We start from the raw sequence: 27,584 nt of genomic DNA on the forward strand, positions 1-27,584 counted from the left end.
ATTTTTAGGATCCTGCTCCCACATGGCTTCTACCTACTTATGAAAGGACTCGAGGATCTCCTAAATGGCCATGTAACACGTGTGTGTGTGTGTGTGTGTGTTACTCACAGTAGGTTTTCCTGGTTAGCTCCTCCACCACCTCTGGCTTGAGTTTGCTGTTGGATTTGCCCATATCTCTCTCTCTCTCTCTCTCTCTCTCTCTACGTGTCCACTCTCTCCCCAAAATCGCTACACACACACTTCACTTCCCGTTCACATTTGCGAAAGCATTACGTTGTCTCCTCTTTTCTCCCACACAGGCATACAGAGAAAGGAAGAAAAAAAAACGACGCAAATGAGACAGAATAAATGAAGGTAGAGATGAAGCGCACACTGCTGCTGCTGCTGAGAGTTAGCGCGTGATGGAGATAGAAAAATAAATTAATTCCGTATTTCTTATTCCTTCTCCTTTCCTGTACCGTGGACTGCGAAAAGAAGTCTGTCAGAGCTAGAGTCCACGAGAAGCTCCTGACCCCGGGGTAATTTCCTCAGATCTGTCTGGAGAAAGCGCTCACGCGCGGTCTGGACACAAAGCACGCACCAGCTCACTGCCCTGCTCCGGAGTGTGCGCGTGTGTTGACGCCGTTGTCCCTGACAACTAACAGCTCCGCCCCCTTTCTTTCTATATGCAAGCTAGCTAACACTCTCGCACTTTCTCTCTCTCTCACTCTCTCTTTCTCTGTTTGAGGAAATCTCTCTTATTTCATTCTGTCTGTCACTCATTCCCACTACATGTTAAGTTAGATTACAGCTCATTAAAAAAAATGCTTTGTTAGAGGTGAGAACAAAAGCACACCCAGCCAAGGATTTGATTTCCTGTGCGCGACGCTTTGATGCTGTTGTCCCTGGCAACTGTGGCCCCGCCCCTTTCGCTTATTTCCTTAGTTTTAAAATGGAAGACAGCTTAAATAAGGCCTTATAATAAAGCCAAAGCATTGAAAATACAGTTACAAAATGCAAGAACTCTCTATGGTATTTTATTTTTATTTTATAAAAGCTGTATTTAAATTTGTACAAAAAAATAGTCTAATTTCATCATTTGATGATTTGGTGCTAATGACTGATTTATATACTCATTTAAACACAAGTACAAATCTAAGTCTAAACTCTTTTCTGCTCCCTGCAAAACTGCATAGTTCATAATGGCAGCTGTGTAATTCTCCAGACTGGACGCTCTCCTGTTAAAGTGTATTATTGAATTTAGTGAGTCAACCAGAAAATCTTACTGTCAAAAACTCCCTTACGTTCCCATACAGCACACTGAGTGTAGTTTCAGGTTTCAGACATGCGGCTAAATGTAGACAAACCTCATGGGAGATGCAGACAAATTTCCAGGAGCTTTCCAAATATGTCCACACCGAATATCCTAGTCATAAAGCAGTGGTGAGGATAGACTGCCCATTGCATGCTTTCCTAAATACTGCAACGATAAACTGTTATTAAAATGTTTAAACATGACAAGTAAGTTGGAGCTATAAAAACTTTGTGATTATCTCTTAAAAAAAAATAAGATTAGAATTGAAAGACTTTAATAACTAGCTATATAAATGTAATAATGGTGGCTTGGTGGTTTGCATGTTTCTCTGCTTCGGGGGTTTCCTCTGGTACTCTGGTTTCCTTCCCCAGTCCAAAGGCATGTATGGTAAGCTGATTGGCATCTCTAAATTGTCTGCCATGTAAATGGGTGAGAGAGCATGTGTGAGATGCTTGTGCTCTGTGACAAGTTGGCACAATGTCCAGAAAGTCCCCCACCTTGTGCCCTGGGATTACCTACAGGCTCCCCATGACCCTGTGTAGGATAGGTAGTACAGAAAATGAATAAACTGACTATAATTGATCCAGGTCCAGAACAACTAAAACATGTAGGTTCACCATGCTTTCTGTTACTAATCTTATGCAGAATTCTTTCTCAGTCTGGTTTGGACAGTCAAAATATCCATATATAGTTAAAAGTATGACTGTTACAATGTTTCCACGTGAGTAATGCTCTTTATCTGTCTTTATCTGAGACAGAAAGTGACCCCAGGCTTTCACAGTGCACCAGACATTCCATAGGAGCCTGGATGATGTCAGAGCGTTCCCTCACTAATGATGTCATGGCCAAATGCCTCAAGCTATGTCAGCCCAACTGACCCCTTGGTGCGGCATCATGAATGTCTGCTGCTGTGATAAAGATGTCAAGGGGAGAGAGAGAGAGGGAGAGAGAGAGAGAGAAAGACACTTACAAAAGATGCTAAAAGGAGGCAGAAACAAGTAAACAAGTGAGCAAGAGTGCTGAGTCAGTGCTTTGCTGTCCTATAAACATCACCTGCAGTGTCACAGTCCACCCTCCCTTCAGAGAGCACACCATATTGACTTGGCACTCATTGCATACCCTAGATTAGAACAGCTCTTGCACAGGCCATTTTTAAAGTAGGCTACATCTCTTGATATGGCCCCTTTTTTCTCTAAGGAACCAATTTCTCTTTTTTTTCCTTCTTCATCTATCCTTCCATCAACTCCAAGCATGCCACATGAGACTTCATACAGGTGGCAGTGCCAAGACATTTGCATGCGGTAAGAGTAGCATTAAATTTTGCTGGCTGTAGCTATTGTTATTTTTTTATTATTTTTTTTAAAATGAGAAATACAATATTATATGCTTTTGCTTTTCAGCAGCTTGGGAGCAGAAAGCGTGCTGAGCTCATACGTGCCAGCACCATCTGGGCGTGAATAACGAAATGTTGCCAAAACAAACAACACACCAGTGAAACAGCAATGATAGTACCATAATGGAGCTTACCTGCACAGCAGGCCTGCACAGCAGAGTCCATTTCAATTTACTCAGAGGTTCCAGTTTGGCTTTGACAAGACAAATGGCAAAATGTGGGCACATTCTAGTACATTCTAAGAGATAAGTGAATAAATATAAACAGAACAAGCAAGCACACAACAACATGCCACTGGTTATATTTAACCCAATAAATCTGACCAAAACAACGTTGTAACAAAAAAAAAAATCAGATCTCCAGTCCAAATATTGCATCTGAAAAGAGGTCCTGGCTGGCATGCACATCATTTCACATTATATATTCAAATTTCCCCACTGTGGCACAAATAAAGGATTATCATATCTTATCTTATTCAGGTTCTGATGAAACATGCATTGCCATGCAGAACAGGACAAGTCAGAATATTCTTTTTATGGTTCCTAATACAGATTGTCTCAAAGTCACTACAGGCATCAGTGACTTTTGGCCAAGAGCTAGCAGATCTCCAAAGATGTTTCCTTGCCCCAGCACAGCAGTGCAGAGTAATTCATCTCTGTCTCTGCACTCCCCAAAATTATCCTTCCTCTAAAAAAGAGGCCATCCCAGATGTGAAGGCAACACCACACCCTTTCAGATCAACTCAGAGAAGGGTTAGCCTTCTGGTCAGCACCAATCTTGGGGCTTTCCAAGGTTAAGGATAGAAAGAAATGTAGGTGATTATATAAGGTCAGTGCAGGTTATCAAGGAACAGAGATGAGCTTTTCCAGGAACTAAATGAGTGTCCTTGTGAAGAGGGCAATGAGACATAATCATGACGGTAATATATTTCTGCAGCTGTTTCCTTGAGCCAATACAGAATGAAACATTAGTGCTCAACAGGGAAAAGTCTATTAAACATTAGCGTCTCAATCTGCACTGTGAAAATAAATATTACCGTCTTTACCTTAAATTCACCTCCACAGGCATTCAGACAGGCGCTTTGTTCTGTATGTCTATAAGCAAACCTATTTAAAACCATCAGTGCATGTAGGCACGAAACTGTATCATGTATGATGAGATACTAACAGCAAATTCAATTCTTCCTTATGAGTGAAATCATTAATGAATGCATATAATTTTAACATTAACCACTGCTACAGTACATAAAAGATCGCATGCTGACCATAGAAGAAGAAAAAAAAACGTCAGGTCACAAAAAAGATTTTCACTGACACGAGAGAGTCACAAATGGGCTTAACATAACACAGTGTAAAAATATCACATGTCCAAAATGGGTGGATCAAATAAAAGCCAGCTGGAAACACAAAGCTTTGCATCTTGAAAGCTATAGCATTAAAGCAGGTCATTTTTCACACTGCGAGACAGCTAATGGGGCTTATATCTAATCTTTATTCCCCAAAAGATAGAGGAAGGTTGCATTGAGTGCCAGCAGAACCACACGGCCCCCACTGCTAATGGTAAACGACCATGGAGATAAATGCTACGTGTCAAGACAATAGACATCAAAAGAGACAAAGTAAGCTAATCCTACATCCCTAAATAGCAAGACATGCAGCTTGTACCTAAAATAGCAATGTATTGCTAACATTAACAATTACCACAAACAACGGATTAAAGCAGATTTAGTAACTGGTCAAATATTACATCATATTACATACAACATTAATCGTGCAAGATAACCTGAACAAATATGTAACCGATGTTGTATTTAAATAATGTTATAGTTCAAATAACAGTGTGTTACCATTACAGAGTAAAGTTGATTATTTTGTGTTTTATTCTTTATATTACAGCAATGATGACATGATTGGAATGATTATTAGTTAGCATTTTTTATTCAATATTACTCTCATTATAGCAACTATAAAGAATTATTCGCTCTTGAAGTTAAAGCAACATCCCTGGTGCTTCTAGTTTGTCCTGCTGTAGCCTGAGACTCAGAGACTAACAGCTTTATTCTGAAGCGGTTGGGTTTACCAAATGATAAACTTATATAGCTGGATGTCATAATCAGTTTAAATGAAAAACTAAAAGAGCTTTTAACTCTGTCCATTTCTCATGCTAGTGAATGGAAAACAGCCTTTTTTTCAATTAACCATAATATCTTCCCCAATTTATTCCCATATAATAAATGTGTTTTATAGGAATAACTTGATGATAATTAAAGGGGCATGTTTGACAGTTTTGGAATGGGCTTAAATGAGCCTCATAAATGCAAACACTCTTTCCAACATGCTCCTGAAGCTCTTACTGAGACTATCCACTGTAAGACGTTGCAAGGTGGTTCAACATAGAGACAAAAACGTGAGTTAACTCAGCCTAAGGAGTTAGTTATATTTTAACTCACAAGTAGTTAAGTTATTGGATTACTTTAGGTTTCATTTTTGAAAACCTATATACTTAAGTTCAATATCCAAAACTTGTCATGACAGTTCGAGTTAAAGAGAAGAAATAAGCTCACATAGCATAATGCGGCTGACATGTTTTACACTGTAACCCACTGTAACTTCATTTGACACCTTTATACTTTGTACAAAAGATTAATAGTGTTTGTGAGAGTTCTGTAGCAAAGCCATGTCTTATTCTGCTGTAAACTGTTGTAAAGACTCTTCCTTTTCCCCCCTATGTAGCTTATTTCGATACTTAAACAAGCTCATGAACTAGCTAGGTAGCAAGCCAAAACACCTTGAAGGGAAAATAATAAACTACCTTGTTTACTTGATGCTGTAATAATAATTCGATTTGGATATTAAAATTGCCTGAGTCAGGTCATACTGAAATAAATTAGGTTAACATTAACAGCTAAGTCATGTCGCTAGGCTATACAGTTGCTATGTTTCAAATGAACTCCACCAACAAAACATAGAGCATTTCTCCTTTCAAATGGAGATTCAAACTTACTGTAGGAGTCAGAGCTTGATGAAAAACATGGAGATCTACAATATATCTAACAAAAAGTCTGGTTTACTTGCAAGCAAAGGTCTTTCCTATTTACTTGTCAGACATCTTTTTCCAATGTGTCTAACACACCATTGCTGACACATTAGGAGATTGTGGTCAGAACCCAATCAGGGAGAACAGGGCTTGGAAGGGTGGACACAAAAACAAAATGTGGTCCTCCACCTTCACAGAGAAAAGCAAAAGTGCTGGTGGTGCTATAATTCCTCAGCGCAGACACAGAATAGTGCAATATAAGACAGTCAGGCAGCATCACCACAGAAGCTAGAAAACAAAGGAAGGGATGAACAGATTTAGTCTGATTGGTGGAAAATTCCACAGGCCAGGCTTGACTTCCTCATAAGATCCACCTATGACATCCTCTTGAGTCCCTCCCATGTCCCAGCAACTTGTGTTGATGGTATGGTTCTGAAATCTCAAATGCAAGTTTGCAGCACATTGCAAGACTGCACTGGCACAGGGTCAGTATACTGTAGGTAGTGGCATGACCAAGCCAGGAGAAGAACAGAACCTGAGAGTAGACCTCAATCACCAGTTCCAGATCCCCTCTGAAATAACCTAACACTGTGTTGTGGTCATCAATATAAAAAGCTCAATAGACCTTGGAAGGAGAGACTGGAGGCAGCCACGTGCAGAGAAGCAGTGAAGAGGACAATTATTTGCCATGTGGAGTATGTCAAGGTATTTTAGGGACATCTACCTAACAATTCTTCTGTGGCATGGCAATGTCAGAACAGGCATCGAGGAAGGCATTGACATAGCTGTCAGAGGAGGCAGAGGGGGACAGCTTCTATTTGTGGCTTGGAAGCAATGGTAAGGCAAGGAGTAGGCAGGGATCCTAAGGAATACTGGAGGGGGTATTGCCCCACCACCAGTAGGTGTTCTGGGATTAAAGAGGTCAAACACAAATGGAGAGTGACTCCCGGTTGATGACCCTGCAGCTAGCTCAGTGGAACCATCGGAGGTGCAACAGGCGGAAATGCCCAGTGGGCTACTCACCTGTGCATCCATCTGAATATGACAAAAGAAAATGCAGCATGTCATCTAACATAGAGCTGCCCAAGTGAGACGGGACGGCTTTACCTCTGACTGTTACAAAGGTAGTCCTGAATGCTTGGGCAGCTTCTCAAAATGCTTGTAACCATATTAAATAGTAAGTCACATCATTGGTGTTATTACCACTACATAGTGTACCTTATGCAATTTGGGATGCAGCCTTGAATTTTTATCCAGTTGTGTGTACATCATGTGAGTGAATTGTGAGATGAAAATGTCCTCTGTGCAGTGGAGGATGAGTAGAAAAACGACTATTATGGATATAAATCTAAATAGCACTAATAACTAGAACTAGAATACATGCGATAACTATACATCACCCCAACATACCTAGTTACACATTGACTGTCCATGTGTGTCCATTCTAAAAAGCTCTACTGAAACCTACATCTGTCTCCCACATGCACCAGAGTGAAAGAAGAGTCCAGTTCTGCCTCAATAGGAAGCTAGATTAGTGCTCGTGACACACTTTTTTGGCACCTCTGGCTTGCTGACATTTTGGCAACTTCACAATCTTTTAAAGGGCATTTAAGCCACAGCAATGACACAGAGCACTCGAGACATGACGATGATTAATAAGTTAGTCCGCTTCAGTGTTTGCTCTCGGTGAATCCATACCAGGCTGACTCATCTATTACGAGGCATAATGATGCCCTAGGTGACTGCTTAGGGCCCCAGTGTGATGAAGAGGCTAATACATGATGCAGGCTATGCGGTTTATTCTATTTTGTTCAGGGTGCAGTGATGCTGCTCACATTAGCTAATGTTTACTAGGTACTAGCTAGTTAGGTTTTCACAGTTTGCTAAGGCAAAATGTAGGCTACAAAATGGAACCGTTAGATGTAAAACAATCATTTTTAGAGTACTCATTTTATGGGGGTTTTTTGTGTCAGGACATATTTAGCTGGTAGCAAAAAATGATGCAAGAGTGACCCATTCTCAAGATCTTGCTTTGAGCCCCACAGACCCTCAGGCCAGCTGCTCAGCCATGTGCAGCATGCAGCCTTATAAAACTAGATCATTTGCACTAACATTTGTAATATGCATCCCTCTTATCAGTGGTTTGGGCAGAACAAAAAAGATAATGGAATATTGTGTCTATGAATAAAGCAAAGTGCTTGATATAAAGTTCTCTCTCACCGTCATGTCAGTAATAGACTGCCTTATTAATGATCCTTTAGTAATAAGATCCAGTGAAGTGTCAGGATCTTTGTGTGATAGTCATAGTAAACGGCATGTCAGCCAGACTGGAGTAATTAAATGTGCTGTTCAATGCAGTGCTCTTACACATGACATTTGTCTACATGGGCTAACATGAAGTCAGCTATTCAATTCTTATTGTACTGGTTTTTGTGATTGTTGCAGCCAAAAAATGCCGCAGCTTTTTATCAAAATTTGTTCGCAGCCTGTTTTTGTGCTTTTTTTGTTTTTACATAACTACTTGAATTGTTGAAATTGCAAGCTCATAATTCTTTTTCAGTGAAGACAGATAATGTAATGACTTTCTCAGAGAGCTGTACTCGTATTCGACTGACGTGAACCAGAGGGTGCTTTACTTGAATGTATGTTGTGATGTCACACGATGCGCCCAAATCTGTAGAAAATCTGCAATGATTCTGAAAAATTCACTCTGTGAAGTCCTGGAGAGTTTGGGCAATGGCTAATTACTATGAAGGGAGAAGGTGTTCAATGTACTCATTTTAGTTTAATGATGAATAATTATTGATTTAAATGTAAATATGCTAAATCAAAATTCAAATCAATTCAACCCATACTTCCAATGTTTGTTCAAATCCACACAGCTGAGGTTTCTGAAAGGCCCAACACGAGAATGTGCAGGATCATGAAACACATTATGATATAATTGACTGATTTGTGCACAAGTGATTTATATAAAAGTTAAAGGCTGGGAAATGTGACGACATATAGCTATCATGCTTAATCGTTACAACAGGTAAGAAACGGTGAGGGTTTACCGAAAGCTAATGCATGCTTTCTCTGAGACTCATGAAGCCACCAACTGCTTCATCACAGGTTAGCAGAACACAGCCAGAGGAAAATTCTGTCTGCCCTTTTCTGCATGACAGGTGACTGGCTAGTGTTGCTGTGAGTGTAGAGAAGGTCTGTCCCTCCCACTGAGAGATGGCCAACTTTACTTCCTTGGCTCCAGATGGCTTTGGATCACTTGGCTCAGCAGCACCAATATCATGATGATATTTTGCTTGCTTCTTTTAATGTTTACAAACTGATTGGAAACAACTGTGTTACTTACATAATAAAGGATTTTATCTATTTCAGTGTTAAATGAAGGTTCGAGAAAAGGATCATTGAACTCATTTCCCTACTACAGGATTGCAAATGAAACGCTGCACTTTTGCTGGAAGAAATTGTAATAGGATATATCGGTCACATCACACAGCCCTATTTCACAATATAAAATCTTCGACACACTCTGAAAAGTGGTCATATATTACTTTAATCCTTCAAATACTGATAAACCAAAAAATACAGCAAAAATCCAAAATGCAAACGAAGTCCATGTCAAAAATGACCAAAACACTGATTCAAACCTTGACCCTGAAGAATCTGAGAAGAATATAAATATTATTTTTTTAAAAATCTGTGGATGAGAAAAGCTGACTTATTGTTATATTGGGAATGTAGCAGCTAAAAGAAAATCAGTTTAAATCCACACAAAATTTGTTTAACAAAATGGCCTGTCAAGGTGGACTGTATCGATGGTGAAAAGGCCAAATCAAAAAAGATATTTTCCATCAAAACCATCAATACAGTAAGAATTAGCAGGCACCAGAGCCTTTACTCACAAGTGTAAAAACAACTCGGGTGCTTTACGAAGAGCCTCCCTTTGTGTCATCCAGAATCTTTTCAACGTGACATGAAAATGAATATCAATTATCATTTGATTTCAGACAAAATAAACAAATGTAGACACAATACAGAAATCAAACCATTGCACAATTTAATACTGAGAACATATCACCACTTTATCTAGCTCACAGGGTTCTGAAAATAAGCGAAATGTTTAAGCAGTAAAATAAAACCCTTTCATAACGGACACTGACGATGATAAAGATTTCTGATTTTGAAATATTATTAAAACTATTGATACTCTTGAACGATACAGCCCAGTGCATTCATTAGCAATATCCACACAGGAAATGCTTAGATTCCCCACATAACATTATTAATCCCCAATTAAAAATCATCACTGCCACTGAAAACATGACAAAGTCAAGGTTCATCCATTAAGGTAGGAAATCTCATGTCTGTACAATTGTCTCAGATCTGTACATTTATACAGGAAATACAGCCTAGTTGTTTTTTTTTTTTACGCCACTGTCACCGAAAAGTTAATTCCAGGATTCAACACAAATTTGTAAAGACCTGTAAGTAAACTCAAGGCTCTGGAGTACCAAGGAAGCTGCATAGTGACACTACAGTGACTTGGGATTTGCCCGGAGTGTGCCGGCTAAAGTGCCAGAAAAAAAAATGCAATAAAGAGGACCATTAATAAAAAGAAATATTAACAATAATAAATAAATAAAAGCAAAACATCCTGCATCAACTGAAGACAAAGCACAGCACCAAGCATTTCCATTAGAACTACTGAGGAAGGAAGGTTAGTGAGTCTTTATACTGTCTGGAGAACATGTACAGTGAGATTACACCACGTCCCAGCATGAGCGCATCCGGTTGGAAGCTTCACCGAGTCCTCCACAAGTGAAGGTTAAAAAAAATGCCCGCTGTAACTGTTAGAAGTAGCCATGAAGTCCAGACGCATCCCTGAAGGACTAGATATCCCATCATGCCATGCTCTCCCGCTCCTCTGATGGGCCGTTTGACACCTTCTTAACCTTTTTCACACCCTCCCCCATGGCTGTAGATGTAGTCACTCTGTGAAGAAGAACAGACTCCATGTTAAAGTTACAGACTGCACAGACTGCATTTATGGCATTTGGAAGAGCGACTTTCTCATTTTTACACAACTGAGCAGTGAGGGTTTAAAACAAGCCTTGCTCAAAGACCTAGCAGTGGCAGCTTTAATTGTCGTGGGAACTGAATTCTAAATTCTGTTTGAATTCACTTCTGATCAGTCCAACGCTTTACATCTTTCTGATACACATCCTTTATCATACACATCCTCTCATTACAAACCACCCTGATGAGCTGTTTCTGTTGCTGGAAAGCCATCATACAGACTGCACAAACAGTCAGTCTATTAAGGAGGCGTTCTCACTGGTAGTTTAGTCAGAAACAGAGCACAGTTTGCGTAGATGTTGGTAACATGAAAGCTGTCATGTGGACCAGGTAGCACACCATGGTAATGAATCCAAGAGCCAAGGAGGTGGTGTGAGAACGGCGCTGTGATTCCTGTGTATGTGAACACAGCTCGCTCTTGGCTCTGCACTTATTCAGGTGAATAAAGTCACCTGTGTGTGTTTAAGCCAGTGACATCATTAGTGTACCACAGGTGGACCATGTACCATGAGAAGGTTGTGGGGCACAACGATGATTAATAACAATAACAACAATAATAATAATAATAATAATGAGTGTATGTGTATGTGTGTTTATAGGAGTCTCATTTAGTCACATTACACAAGTTTTACTCATGGAGGTAGTGAATAATGAGGTGATGTGATGATGATGTGTTTGTAGTTTTGAGTCTTGTAGTTATTCATAGTTTTATTTAGCAGTTTATTTAACATTTTGAGCACTCAGTGCTCACATCATTTCTCTGGCCACAGTTTAGCCCCGAAAGACCTGAGCTCAAGCTGCACACTTTTTTTGGCTTCAGCCTCCTGGATGGATGGATGGATGTGTGTGTGTGTATGTGTGTGTGTACTGTGTTGTGTTGTGTGATGGCATCAGGCACGAGTGCGACTGTAAGCTGCCAAACTAAGCTGATACATTCTCCCAATGACTCAGCTGTGCTTGGCTTTTTAATTTGCTTTTGGTGAGTGTGTGTTTTCTTTTCAGCTGATTTGTAAAGTGAGTGCGAGTTTGACGAAGGCAACATAGAAAGAAAACTTTATTCTTATTAGACCAATTAGCACAAATTGGCTTACATGATATCACTAACCAGCTCAACCCTCACTACTTCCTTCACAGCCCTGCCTCCTTTGCCTAGTGATGTGAACTAACAGTTTATTATTAAAAAGTTATTTTGAAAAGAGTTATCCTAAACTCTTGGAGTTATCCTAAACACTGTGGTTACTTTTTAAAGGAAGTGGTGGTCGGGTGGAACTGGGCCATAAATATCTAAATAAATAAATGAATAGATTAGCCAGATTTTTGTAAATATAATTTTCATACTTTAGTGGTCCTGAGTCAGAATCAGTATTTCTGTCTCAAAATTCAACCCTGCACTATTTATAATCACGAGTTATGTAAATTGTTAAACATGTTATACAACAGTTGTGGAAACAGCGAGTACATGTGCTGTACAGGGCTGTAAGAATATTACATGTGCAGTAAAAGAGTGTCTCAATTTTAAGGTTCTAAAGACAGGAACAGGAGCCCTGAGTGATCCCAGCACCAGGGTTAGATTTAGGGGCAGATGCACGCAAAAGCCATCGACCTGATTAAAAAAAATGACAGCCAGCCTTTTGGGTTAATAGAATTAAATGAGATTACTTCCATCAATTCTTTAACTCCATCCACAACAGATTTATGCACCTTGTCACAACAGACGTGTCGGGAGTTCATCACGCAAACACGAGTCAGTTACAATCACACACAGACAGCTGTTGAGGCAGACATGTAGCACGTAGAGTGTTAAACAGGCAGCATGGTATTTCTGCCTGAAGAAAAGACAAAACACTAAGATGGGATCAACACAACTCTTGTTCATAAAGGCTGTTCTTGATATAGCTACAGTGGATACATATAATGTTTACACACCCCTATTAAAATTGCACATCTATTAGGGGAAAAAGTAAAAAATTATTAAATAAATAAACCTACAATAAGAGATTGCATAAGTGCGCACAGAAACCCCGCCTTTTAAAAATCCCAAATGTTAAAGTAAGCAGGTCTCTTAGTTTTGTTTCATCACATTTTATTATGATTGCTTGCTAGCAGATGTGATGGTGAGAATCAGGAGTTTTTCCTGCTCTTTTTTATAAGTCAGCTTGCTGTACTCTGAGCTCAGGGAAATGGAGGTGACAGCCTGTGAGGTAGAGGATGTTTACTGCAGGATGAGAATCTGATTCTCCAGGATAAAAAACAATGTAATACCTAAAGCCCATTATTTCATACATCTTATTTAAGTTTATCTATCACAGATGTATTTTATGGATATGTTCTTAAGATGATGAGATGATTGAACAGTTGAGTCGCTGGCTGCCTTCAAACAATGTCTAAAGACTCTTCCTGAAGGGCTTTTCTTACTATATTACCTTCCAACTGTTACAGCCTATAACATTTTTCATAGCAGTTGTCGAGTGTATGTGTCCAGGACTGTTCTGATTGTTCATTCTCTTTGCCAACCCAGGAACCCTTTAAAAACCATGCCATCACTTCCTGCTGGGGCTTGACTCATGCACAGCATATGTTTGCAGCCATTTGTTTGTCCATTCATTGTTGTCTGAAACTAAGAGTTAGTTTTTGTGTTAAGAGCTTTTTTGTGAGACTGATAGAATTAGTTTTTTGACTCATAGCTCTCTTAGACCATGACCTTGTGAACAGGATTCAGGATGTATTTATTAACAGAGACTTCAAAGCACTTCTGTAAGTCACTCTATGTATAACTTCATCTGCCAAATGCCATAAATGTAAAAGTAAAAAGTGATTATTTGAAATTCTGTATCCGTCCCTTCTTGTTGGCTTGAACCAATCTGGCCGTTTTCCTCTGATCTGTCTCATCACCAAGGCATTTCCAGCAACAGAACTGTCACTCGCCTGAAATTTTTCTGTTTTTCACACTATTCTGAGTAAACTCTAGAGACTGTTGTGTGTGAAAATCCCAGGAGATCAGTAGCAGAAATACACAAACCAGCCTGTCAGGCACCAACAATCATGACACGCTCCAAATCACAGAGACCACATTTTTCCTCCATTCTGGATGCTTGATGTGAACATTATCCGAAGCCCGTATTTGCATGATTTTATGCACTGCACTGCTGCCACACGATTGGATGATTAAATAACTGCTTGAATGAGGAGCTGTACAAGTTTTCCTAATAAAGTGCTCAGTAAGTATATTTTCTCATCTCCATTTGAAATGAATTACTGCATTTTCTGCTGCCACCATCCCTCCGATTTTCTTTTCCCTGTCGATCACTGCCTGCCAAATGACAAAACTGAATGTCTGGAAATCTCAAATCCACTCTGTACAAAATACCCAGCAGGAGTGGCATGGAGCAATGAACAAGAGAGAGGTGGTGTATTCATCGAAGGGCCAGCTGATCCTCCAGCACCAGCAGCACCTGCAACTCCTTCTCCTGGGCATAAAAAATGCCAGGCCACATGGTGCCTACTTGAGTAGCTGGGTCATATCAGCTTCCTGGCAACAGCAAAGGAACATTCGGAAGTGAAAAACTAGGCTGATGACCTGAGGCTGCAAAGCCATACTAACAGATCCTGTACTCACAATACAGCTTGAATTCAGAGCCAGTACTCAATGATTTGATTGCAAATGTATGCTTTAATAGAATCTATTTCTGGACCATTCTTCCCTGTCATCCATCTTCCCTGTTCTTTTTTTGACTCATTGGGCACAGTTTGCACACCTGCCCTCTAGTCTACTTCCCATCCACACAAAAAGAAGAAAATAAGGCTTGAGCTCGCCCACTGCCCTATTCAGATTGAGGTGAAGGACATGGGGAAGGACTTACCCTGAGGTGGGCGAGAGAAAAAGTGGAGAAATGTCGGGAGAAAAATGGTGTAAGGTGAAGAACAAGGACACATGTTGCTAAGCTATTTCTGGCTGGGACTGCAAGTGAGGGACAGAATGGGAGAGAAAAAGCAGAAAGGCTCTGCTGGAGGAAAGAGAACGTGTTGCCATACTTAAAGGAAAGCCTCCTCCAGAAACACACTAAATATATTAATCATATGATGTGTGACATGCTTATTGATTCGGAGGTTAATTTGCTGGTTGGTGCTGTATTTTTTGTTACCCATAAGAAGTTAGCGGTTGTGTGTCATGATGATGAAGATCTTCTAAAGTCAAAAGAGACAGAGCTTCTTTTCTTACTCCCCACTTCCAAACTTCAAAATCCAGTGTAGAAGTAGTGGAAATAAAAAGCACTGGACTCCAGAATGCAATGCAACAATACATCACACTTTCACTGAGTTTCGGCTGAAGTAGCTAACATCGTACGAGTTGAGTGTGATGGAGTCGATGGCGGCACTGGCATGAAAGTTAAAGCTTCGGAAGCTGATCTGTTTGAGCAGAGTGTACAGGAGAGGGGATGAGAGAGCTGGACTAAAGTACTAAAGCGCTGCTGCACTGCTCTCTTTAGGTCGAGATGAAGTGAGGGTGATACCGGTAGCAGCAAGTGGTAGAACAGCATTGTGGGTAATTAACCACAGAGAAAACATACCAAATGTACTCATTAACTCAGAACTTCTTTACAAAATAAATTTCAAATGCAAATGAAATTCTATATTATTAAGAATATTAATATGCAACCTGTTCAAGGGATGATTGTTTTCTATAAAAGTAATGCTGAGAAGAGACAGAGACGTAAGAGGCAATGAGCAGAGCTTCTGTCTGTTCTGTGGGTCTATTTACAGAATACAGCATGAGTCATTTTCTTTTGTGTTTGTGTGAATATCTTACACATCGTCCATCTCCATGTCCTCCTCATCCTCCACAGACAGCAGCAGGTAGGGATTAGAAGAAGCCGGACGGAACTTGTGGCCCGTCAGTACGAAGAAGGTCAGAGTGGCCAGTTCATCCAGCAGCTGTGAAGAGCAACAGAAAGATGCTTTACAGCAGTAGATTAACATAACCCAAAAGTTCTTTCAGTTCCCCTCCATCCATCCATCCATCCATCCATCCATCCATCCATCCAACCATAACACTGTTAAATTTGAAATGCTCTGGAAAACTCTTAGCTTAATTTCCATCATTCTATAGTCCAAACTGTTTAAAGTGAGAGAGAATGCAGGGACATATTGCTCTCAAGTAGCATTTGAGCTTCATTTTCAGGCAAGACCATGTTTCTGGCTTCGTCTCAATACTCTAATTGATGGCTCCTCGATTCAATGTCCTTTAGCCCATGACCTGGAAATCGATCAAAGTCCTGTATCATTAAGAATGTATCAATTATTTAAATGAACTCATTGAAATCAAGGATGAGGAGAAAGAAGGCTTCCAGATTGAGGACACACAGGTGTCTACTGCAAAGCATGACAAATCGTAGTGACTGTTGATCTGATGTACTGCCTGTAATTCTTCAGAAGGTATAGAGTTTATCTTTACTTTATGTTTTGATTGTATGAGACACTGTTTATGTGAGAAAATATGGTTTATTGCAAATAATCTACAAACAATGTGACAGGACAGAATGGAAAACGGGAAAGAGATCAAAATCAATGCTTAAAGTCAGTCAAGATGTGTGTGAATTTCCAAATAACCTGCAGATTAAAATCAAGATAAGACAGCAGCTGAGGACTGAGAAGAATATCACAAAAGCATCAGCCTTAAAATATGCAAAGATAAATGCACATGTGCAATCATTTTTGATTTTAATATTTTTTATTAAATGTGCAAAGCCACCGTGATCCATTATATCACGGGACAAACGAAACATCTGTACAATCATTATTTAATGACATCACTGTTTTTGAGTAAGGGCATCTTATTCAGCAAATACATTTTAATACTGATTCCTGGATTGTCTTCAGTTCATCAGAGTCAGGGGATACAAGGATATGAACCAAGGAAACAAATGAGAAGAAGGATGTATTTATATTCTTTTAATCTGTAGTCCACATTTAAGTCCACTCATTTAACATATAACTGTTATATATCACTATTTGAATTTTTTTTCAAGTTCCCTCCAAAGGTATCGGAAGAATAAGGCCAATAAGTTTTTACAATTTTTTTATTTATTTCATTTTTGCTAAATACTAAAGACATTTGGGCTTGAGACTAAAAAATAAATTACACAACAGTTCAGAATTTTAGATTCTAGATGTGTTGAACAACGTAGAACTTTTTTCTTTGAACCCACCCAGTCTTCAAGTGATCAAAAATATAGGAACATGCGACTGTCAGGTGTTTCGTGTTGCCTAGGTGTGTCCTATTACATCACAATCAACAGTGCTGAAGATCAGCTCTTGGTTTGAGACCTGGCTTTTGCACATGAATACTGTATTTGTTGTTAAAATGGATTAAACCAACACGAAGACCAGAGAGCTAAATATAGGTGAAAAACCATTCTGGCGCTAAATAAGTGGGAGAATCAGAGCCACTGCAAAAGCATTAATCATAGCATAGTTTTTCAATGCAACATTTTGGAATGCGCTAAAAAAGAAAGAAACCACTAGTGTACTAACAATGAGACAATAATAACCATGTCCACTGATGCATGTTCTTCACTCACCTGATAGAGCCATTTCCACTGGAAGGGGACGATGACCTTGATGAGGATGGCGATGATACGGGTGAAATAAATATAGCACACAATCTGTGAGGCAGAAATACAGACATCAGTGTTGCAGACAAGAATTCCTGACATTTCCTTACACATCACTGATTTGTTATCTAATAAGGAGAAGGTAATGACTTTTGCAGGGAGTGACTTCTGGAGTGCAAATAAATATGCAGGGATCTGGAATTTGTAATCAGCAGCAATGCTAAGAAAATGTAATGCCAAGTTCGCACATACAGCTACTCACAGCAACAAAGTAAAACGAAAATCATTCAGTTTTCAATTAGAGCTGGTGGCTTCCAGCAATATGAGTGACAGCAACTGTTGGTGACTAGATGTGGGCATGTCCAGTGAAGAACTCAGGGACTTTAAAAAGAAAATGCAAATATGGAGTGACTTGGTGCACAGACTACCAATGGGAGTGAAGATAGTGTGATCTGTGACAAAGAGCACACACTGCTTCTCCTTCATCTCGTACGATATGACGCAGATAGACACTGGTGAATTTTATATACGAAGCCCAAATCTCTCCCCAGAATATTTCATTTTTGCAGCAAGAAAACCCGATTTTGAATTTAATTTGTGCCATCCGCCGACAAATGTTGGGCCGTAACTGATGACTTCATGGTATAGCAGCAGACAACTTGTAGTGATAAAATCACTGTATGTGTGAACATGAGAGGTTTCAGATGTTGTTAGGAAAATTCAGGAGGCACCAGTCTAAGTTAAGTATTACGTAGCAGTGACTCCCATAGGTAATGCTGATACTCTGACTGCTTGAAATATTCATCTAAATTCATATAAATATTCATCTAAACTATTTCCATGTTTCTCTGAATAATAATGCTAGTAATGGACTAAATAAACTAATGATTTCCATCTACAGTAGAATTGAAATATAAATGTGTTGGGAAAGGAAAATGGTCTCAGATCAGGGCAGGAGAATAGAACAAAAACATTAGCTAAAGATCGATAGCTAATTTAAGAGCTCATTAGCTTGATTAGCCTGTTGTTAGCTTAATTAGCCAGTCATCATACTAACAAATGATAATGCAGAAGTGCTGTAATGTTCCGATTTTACCTCTTTATATGGGCAAACCTACAAAAGTACACTCTCAAGTACTGATGTATCAATTTCAATGGACAGTTTATGTAGTCAGACACTTTACATATTTCTACTAAATAAAAGATTGTGTAATATAGTAATTAGTTCTTCAATATATAAATAACATAATGAAAAAGCCTCCATATACAAAATATTCTACAAACTGAACAAGCAATCTAAACATCATCCAGCCTCTGATCCCCTCTCGTCATATGATGTCTTTCAATAGCAGTGATGGCCAACAAATTCAGACCTCTATAACCAATAAAAGAATCTCAGAAAATTCAGAGCTGGATCTCGGAAGAAATTATAATACGTATTCCGACGTGGTAAGTCGTGAATAGATGAATATGAATCACTTCTGTCACTGTACAGGTCAAGCAGAACCGCCGTCTAATATAAATCCTGCAATGAGCGGGAGCTCTACAAAGAACATGATATTATGTGAAAACCCATTAAAAAGAGAGCGAGTGTCAGGGGTGCAGATAAAGAGGGAGCGAATGAGACAGCAAGAGAGAACGAGGGAGAGAAATGCATGAGTGAGAATCTTTTATGGATCGCACGATTTCAATACGGTTTGCAGAATGAGGAAGGAAGTGAGAGGCTCTGAATTCTGGGAGGTTTCGTGTTTTCTGGGTGCTTTCACATAAGCAGTATTAAAATTAATATTTATATATTTTTTTGTGGTGCAGTTTATTACCTGATAGAACATTTTTATATATCGCATATTTAAAAGAATCAGGGGGAAAACATTTGCTGGTATAAACAGAAATGTTGAATTTTTGCAAATAACACACACATCCACCCACACACACACCCACCCAACCAATCACACACACACACACAAACGTGAAGGTACTAGAACAGCAAAGCTGATACTATTGTGTTTGCTATATACTGAGGGATTTTGGGTGTGAGCTCAAAAGATAAATATAAAACAACAGACCAGAAGAGCTGCTTTCATTTTCTAATGTTTACATCTAGAGGTGTTAAAATCCTCTCACCACTGAAGACTATGTATGATCTCTGGGCAGGTTTGATTTCAGGGAACCAACCCAGCTACTGAGGGGTTAATTCTCAGTGCCGGTCCCAAGCCTGGACATAATGGGAGGGTTGTGTTAGGAAGGGCATCAGGCATAAACCCTGTGCCAAAATTAAATATGTGGATCAGACGGTCTGCTGTGGTGACCCTGAACAGGGAGCAGCCAAAGGACAACAACAACTTCTAGATGTGTTAAACACCCTACAACATGACACTGACTTTTGTTTGAATCCACAATTTTTCAAGTGGTCAGAAATATTGGAACATGACTGACTGACTTGTTCCTGAGCTTGAGCAGATTAGATGAGAAATTGATCTATAAACTATATAGAGGATTTGCATTTCCCAGCAGTCAATTATCCTATCTCCTGTGTTAGCAGATCATAATCACCTGCAAACTTTAGACGTATACCCATATACATTTTTAATGTATACCCAATTTCACAATATGCTCATACTGAACCTCCGGACAATACACTTAGTTTAGTTCTTCTACTTCTAGACCATGCAGTGGTTTTATAGTCTAATAGCATGAATACTGCTGCTAATGCACAGGAATATTTAAAGGTAATGTCAATAGCAATATATGTGAGAGTGGCAGTATTAAAAATAATATTCACAGGTCAGAGCTAATGCTGTTTTGTTCATAATAAAAAAAAAATAAATAAATAAAATAAAAAAACTGTCAATGAATCTTTCAATTGAACAAATTGTACTGACTCCTATTTTTTGTTCACTTGAGTCCCGTCTGTGTAAAACACCCGACTGCTTTTCAGCTTTTTCCTGACTGCAGCAGAGTTTGGGCTGTGAAAGAGCATGTCACTGGTTAGACGCATTGAACGACTAAACCTCTTACAGATGGAGACTTGGTGTTGAGTCTGAACGAGAGCGCTACTCATTCTGTATGAACTGGGACGTGCGATTCAGTACGAACTGAAGGAACTAGTTTGTGAACAATATAAAAAAACAAGACATTATTCATTTAGTTTAGAGGTCTTAGAAGAGTCTTACTGATTCATAGAGAGGAGAAGGAGACTGTAGTGATGCTATGAAGAGAATGTAGCACATGAGCGTTGGAGAAGTTGTATATATGTGCGTGAAGCATAATCTCAAGTTATGAATATTTAATGCTTAATGATGTCCTTACACAATAATGATGATGGTGACTGAAAGATATTCATTGCAAATGTCCTGCTTTTTGTTGTTTTTTAATCTGCTGTCATCATTTGAGGTAAAAATAGTTCTGAAACACTATTTGTTAAGTCTCAGGACATTTGTAGACAAGCACATTTTATAACAACAACGGTCAAATACATCAGTGAACAAATCTTTTTGGTGACCAGAGTCACAGGGATGGACTGAAATGTCTACTGCTACTCACAGCTTCTCCAAACTCCTAAGAGTTTCTTTTGAGGAAACTAACAGCTGAATGTTTAATGGAGTGGCTTTTTCACCCTATGCTTTACTTCTCAACTGTGAATCTGCCTCACTTCTAAGCCATATTACATTTTTTAAAAATCTGCTGAATATCCAAAAGCTGCATTTAGGAAGCAATAGCACTTTGATGCGCTGCCTAAAGACACCAAGTGGGAAAACTAGTTTTGACTAGTTATGGACTACAATAAAAACCATATTCTATTTCAAAGCCATGCAACACACAGCAGGAAAGTGTGATCCCCTCTGGACACCAGAGTTTTCTGCAGGTGTGAAATGAGAAAAGGCGAGAGCTAGAGAGAGGGGGGGTGTGTGGAAGAAGAAGAGAGTATTAGACAGTGAATAATGTCAGTACTTACCATCACATAGTAGTGCCGGAAAAGCTTCAGCTGAGCCAGATTGATGGCAGCTTTTAACATAACAAGACACAACAAAAGAAAAGCGATTATCAATTGATTTGGGCACAGAAAGACACAAAACCTCACCATGCTTTTACATCACATCAATTAAAGCATGGAAATAGTTGTAATGCATTTGGTAATTAAGTATACAACAGGAACCTGTATGTTATTTAAAGCAGGAAAATATAATGCAGCTGAGACAGAAATACAGAGTGACCTCTTTCTTTTATTTTTATAGGATTTTTTTTTTTTTTTTGCAATCAAGTTAAGTGGGACAGACACAGTGGGGCTTTGGGAATAACCTGTTCTGATCCTAGTGTTTACACACACACACACACACACACACATCTATGATGGGAATGCGTTCTCTCAGTGGGACATCTGGATTAGCATAGTGATGAAGTGTTAGCAGCAGGAGGGCACTAATAGCACACCACCACTGAATATTTGGGTCAATATTGGTGGATGAACAGACATTGATCATTCCATTTAGGTGAGCTTTTTTATTACATGAAGCAGCTTTTAAAATTGGTAGTCACTACACTGCTTCTCTTTGTATTTGCATCACCACCAATCGTTCCAGCCATCAGTGTAAATCTGACTTCTGGCCACTCTGTGTTGCTGCTAATGAGCAAAAAAGACTTATGGTCAAGTGCTAAACTTTAGATAGGTTTGTGTATAACCTTGTGGTTTGCCTTGCAGACAGAACTACTATCACAGATGTTGTTATGGAAAATTAATCAAAATACAATGAATCAAGAATTCAGTGGCACTGCACTATAACACAACGTAACCGAATCCAAGAAAATATCACCAAAAGAAGCCGGCATGTGGCAGCTTTATGCTTTGGTTTGGGTTTAACCAAGCAATTGCAAAACAAAGAGAATGACTCGGGGTTTGTGGATTGTGTATGGTTGCATCATCTTTGGCACTTGGAAAGCATTTACAAAAATAAAGGGATTTAATTGAGTTAGAGAAAGATTGAACAGAGACAATAATTTTGACAAACTCTAAGTAGGGGTTAGAATTGTCTTTGGAGCCAGTGAAGGATAATATTCACCAACATTAATTCAGATACAAGCAGGGCTGTAGTGTTAAAATCAAGGGAATAAATTTGATGTAAGGTCTCCCTGTGTGTAGCGCTTGAAGCAATTCAGATAGTGTAAAGTGCCTGATTCTCTACAGCGGTGCACAGATGAGAGCACATGGCCATTAAAGGGCAGCACAAATGTGAGAGTGAGAGCAGGATGCATGTTAAACAGCACTGCAGAAACACAGACACAGCAGACTTTACACTGAATAAAGTACGGGGTGTGATGTGGCATCCTGTTGTGCTCTAGTGTCATTAAACTGATTATGACCTCTCAAGACAAAGCAAGCCCTAATGGTAATAGCTTTACTGGTCAAGTGGACAAAACAAAACAAGGACAACTTGCAAGACAGTCATGTCCATGTTGTTCTCTCCCCCATTTGAATGACTACCACCCTGTAGCACTCACACCTGAAGTGTTTCGAGCGACTGGTCCTGGCACACCTCAAGAAATGCCTCCCCCCACACTGGACCCACACCAATTTGCCTACCGCAGCAATAGGAGCACAGAGGACGCAGTCTCCACAGTGCTGCAACTCTGTACTCACACAATGGACGACAATACACATGCACACATACTGTTTGTTGACTTGGAGATCTATCAGTATCCCCCTCCGCAACTGGATCATGGACTTTCTGACCAACAGACCCAAGCATGTTAGGTCAGGCCACATCTGCTCCACCACCATCATACTTAACACCGGCGTACCACAAGGCTGTGTGCTGAGCCTGTTCCTCTAGTCCCTCTTCACCCACGACTGCAGGCCTGTGTATGGATCCAACTCCATCATCAGGTTTGCAGACGACACCACGATGATCGGCCTCATCAGTGACAACAATGAGACAGCCTACAGGGCGGAGGTGCAACACTTGGTCGCATGATGCGCTGACAATAACCTGCTCCTTAACACCAGCAAGACAAAGGAGCTCATCGTGGATTTTAGGAGGGAGAACGGAAGAAAGCATGACCCCATCCACATCAATGGAATGGCTGTCGAGCGTGTATCCAGCTTCAAGTTTCTGGGGATCCACATCTCAGAGGACCTGTCTTGGACCACCAATACCTCCAGTCTAGTCAAAAAGGCTCATCAGTGCCTTTTTCCCCTAAAAACACTGAAGAAGAACCACCTGTCTTCAACCATCCTGGTGAACGTCTACCGCTGCATGATTGACAGCACCCTGACCAACTGCATCACAGTCTGGTATGGGAACTGCTCAGTTTGCTGACCGCAAGGCACTGCAACAGGAGGTTAAAACCGCCCAACGCATCATACGAACCCACTTCCTGCAATTGAGGACATCCAGAAGAAGTGATGTCTACGTCGGGCTCACAGCGTTCTTAAAGACTCATCTCCCCCTGCCCATAGTCTTTTCAAACTTCTACCCTCCGGAAGGAGATTCAGGAGCCTCCGGACCAAAACCAGCAGAAGGGACAGTTTTATTCCCACAGCTGTCTCCTTACTGAACCCTATGCCCTTCCCTCACCTCAGCACACTCCTCATCCCCCTTTATTGACTGGATTTACTTCATCTAACCATGTCACTTCTATGTATGCACTGCATCTAGCACACATTCACCTACTGAATATAAATGTTCATAGCCTCAGCCTATACTTCATTTGCACGATCCATCTGTATTGTATGCACATGGCTCTTAATCTCCTGTATATATGCTCATAGCAAATATGTATACTGTCCATATTACTCTGTATATTATGTCCATAGCACACACATCTATATATCATGTTACTGTATATATCTACCTGTAATTATCCTCATAATACTACCTGTAATTATCCCCCCATAATACTGCTCATATCTGGACATCTGCTCTTATCTGTATATATTGTATTATCTATACATAATCCATAGTATTCTGTACATCATGTCCATAGCACATACATCTGTATATCATGTTGATAATACTGTATATACACAACTGCAATTATCTCCATAGTACTGCTCCTATTTGTACATGTCCTTATCTGTACATAGATTACTGTATAGAAAGCATTTGCTGCTCATCACACTTCTGGTTAGATGCTAAACTGCATTTTGTTGCCTTGTACTTATACATGTGTAATTACAATAAAGTTGAATCTAATCTAATCTAATCTCATCTCATCTCATCTTACTCTAAAAATCTTGTTCTCTGGCATTCTGCCCCCCCCCACCTCTTTCAGCTCAGCTACAGTAAAAGGGCAAATGTTTGCCACTTTATGGTTTTTAAATGACAAAAGGAAAATGCACACCATCTGGCCAGTAGTATGTGGTAACCTGACCATCGCACCCATGTGTGGTTCTTCCCCAAATTGTTTATAGTGTGTCAAGGTTGCCATAAAAGAACGCTGAGCCTTGACCTCAACCCCACTTTACACCTTTTTATTTTATATAAAACCACCTGCCTAATATTATGGCATACCCCATTTTGCTACCAAAACAGCTCTGACCCCTTGAGGCATGAACTCTACAAGTCCTCTGAAGAAGGTTTGCTGTGGTAGCAGAAACCAAGACATTAGCACAGATCCTTTAAGTCCTGTAAGTTTCAAGTTAGGGCCTCCATTGATTGGACTTGTTTGTCTAGCACATCCCACAGATAATCAGTCAGATTGATATCTAGGGACATAGGAGGCCAAGTCAATAACCTGAACTCTTTGTCATGCTCCTCAAACCATTCCTGAACAATGGTTTCAGAAGCCACTGTGGCAGGAAGCATTATCCGGCTGAAAGGAATACCATTAATGCCATTAAGGAATACCTTTGTAGGTGTACTTGGTCTGAAACAATGTTTAGGAAGGTGGGATTTGTCAGTGTAACAGCCATATGAATCCAGGAGCCAAGATTTCCCAGCAGAACATTGCCCAGAGCATCACACTGCCTCCACCAGCTTGCCTTCTTCCCATAGTGCATCCTGGTACCATCTCTTCCACATGATGCAAAAGAAATAACGATTCATCAGACCAGGCCACTTTTCTTCTTCCTTTGCTCAATGATCCAGTTCTGACATTCACTTAAACATTGTAGGTGCAGTGGCAGCAATCAGCATGGGCACTCTGACAGGTTTACAGCTACACAACCCAATACACAGCAAGCGGTGATACACTGCATGCTCTGTCACCTCTGTATCATATCTTAATTCAGCAGTTTGTTCTACAGCTCTTCTGTGGGAGCGGACATGCTCAAATTAATGAGCCTTGGACACCCATGGTTCACCGCTTGTCCATCTTTGGGCTACTTTTGGTAGGTATTAACCAGTGCATACTGGGAACATCCCAAAAGACTTGCTGTTTTGGAGAGGCTCTGACCCAGCTGTCTAGCCATCACAATTTGGCACGTGTCAAAGTCACTTTTATCTTTACCCTTGCCCATTTTTTCCTGCCTCCAACATATTAACTGACTCTTCAGTTGCTACCTAATATATCCCACCCCTTGTCAGGTGCCACTGTTATAGAATCATGAATGTTATTCACTTCACTTGTCACTGTTGTTTATTTTATGACTATATCTATATAAATTCAAAATATTTATTAAATGTTAAATAAAAATCAACAGAATATTTTGAAAAAGAAGTTGTCATGACCATCATTTCAGTCTTCTGACTTTTTTAAAAAGCAGTACATGCCATCTGGTAGTGTTAGAACAGATAACAAGAAAGCCAGGCTGGGCCACAGGGGGCCGAACATTACAACTAAGAGGCTCCAAAAACCTCTCAGGCGATATAAAATAGGCAGTTATAGAATTATAGAACTAATTATATAAGTTAGTGGACAGCAACTCCAGTGAAAAATGGAACAAAAACATGATCATAAACACTATTCTTAATTCTGACTTTAAACAAAAGTAATCATCTGTTGTTAACACATTTTGGAACAAATGCTTTAGATGCAAGTGATGCACCAGGCTGCAGTGACATTTATAACCTGTCTGACATCTGCAGTCTCCCCCTGAAGAGAGAGCATAGTGCGGCCTGGGTCGTTTCTCTAAGACAGCCAAAAGTTAGGGTGTGAATAGAGGAAAGTAATAGCAGAGGTGCCAAAACAAATGCAACACCTGAAGAAATGCAAATGTGCAACTTTGTACTGTAACTGGAAGTGATATCACATTTGGTGTCACATTACATGTGGCAAATAGATCAAAACCTGAATGAGGAAACGTGGCCTGAATGTTGGGATTCAGTTGAAATTCCTGATGAACTCTCAGTGCTCTGGGCTTCAAATCAACCACAGTAAGGCTGCTAAATAAGCTGCTTCAATCAGGCATCAGTGAGCAGTCAGAGTACTGGGTCATTATCTGCACTGTGTGCTGGTGATTTTAACATGAGCTGTAATTCTATGCATGGATTCTATCTTAAAATCCGTATGAGACAGTGCTAGTCTGGAGTTTCCTATTGTCTTTATATATTTCACTTAAAAGCTAAGATAGATATATCTAATATTCAGTGTCGAGCCATCTGCAATGGTGTAATGGCCTAAACTAAGCGGCGGATCTCAGAAATACTTAAGAAAAGGTCAACACAAGATAGTAGCTCATTAAGAGCTTTTCAATCTAATAGCACCTCAAACAGAAGCCTGTAATAAACAGCATGCTGTGGAAGAGATGCTAAAATGAGCGATGTGACCCCTTTTTCTGGTGACTGAGCACAGCCGAGCAGATATATTCGCTTTCAACTGGTAATAGGCTAACGGCTAAGAATAAGCCCAAAATCATGAATAACTCCTTAAAATTGGTTCGTACCATCAATGACGATATGATTCCTGTTGGGACAGCCATGCTGTGCAACCAGCACACATGAGGACAGTAAAATATTCGCTTGACTGGATGCTAGTCAGACAGTATTAGCTCCAGGTTTATTTCCCATGAGTAGGCTGAACATAGATACTGGTGTAATGTGTTTCTGGAGTCCAGATGACATCATCCACACCATGAATAGTCCTTTTTAAGCAGTCACTTTAAAAGTAAAAGAGTAAATGGACCTGACCTCCAGGCAGAAGCCAGCTTTCTATAGTGTTCATTTTAATGCAGTTTGGTGGAACAGACACAGTGCCGGGCTGCAGAGTCATTGCAACTACTAATGCTATCAGTTTA

At 39.9% G+C, this 27,584-nt stretch overlaps 2 protein-coding genes across 2 annotated transcripts in view; both read right to left on the reverse strand.

Annotated features, from left to right (window-relative positions):
* The window catches only part of ncs1a (neuronal calcium sensor 1a), a 48,708-nt gene extending 48,095 nt beyond the window's left edge, over positions 1-613 (reverse strand). Inside the window, exons 1-2 of the mRNA XM_058383560.1 lie at positions 459-613; positions 109-283 (exon numbers count right to left, since the gene is read on the reverse strand). Coding sequence (XP_058239543.1) covers positions 109-172 — 64 coding nt within the window. The 5' untranslated portion in view covers positions 173-283; positions 459-613. The remainder of the gene's footprint in view (positions 1-108; positions 284-458) is intronic.
* Positions 614-9,668: 9,055 nt separating this feature from the next.
* Positions 9,669-27,584, reverse strand: part of gpr107 (G protein-coupled receptor 107) — a 33,053-nt gene continuing 15,137 nt past the window's right edge. The window contains exons 15-18 of the mRNA XM_058383757.1: positions 21,369-21,418; positions 17,381-17,464; positions 15,610-15,734; positions 9,669-10,718 (exon numbers count right to left, since the gene is read on the reverse strand). Of these exons, the coding sequence (XP_058239740.1) occupies positions 10,628-10,718; positions 15,610-15,734; positions 17,381-17,464; positions 21,369-21,418 (350 nt within the window). The 3' untranslated portion in view covers positions 9,669-10,627. The remainder of the gene's footprint in view (positions 10,719-15,609; positions 15,735-17,380; positions 17,465-21,368; positions 21,419-27,584) is intronic.

Source organism: Hemibagrus wyckioides, linkage group LG28 (assembly GCF_019097595.1).
Source record: "Hemibagrus wyckioides isolate EC202008001 linkage group LG28, SWU_Hwy_1.0, whole genome shotgun sequence".
NCBI classification, from domain to species: Eukaryota; Metazoa; Chordata; class Actinopteri; order Siluriformes; family Bagridae; genus Hemibagrus; species Hemibagrus wyckioides.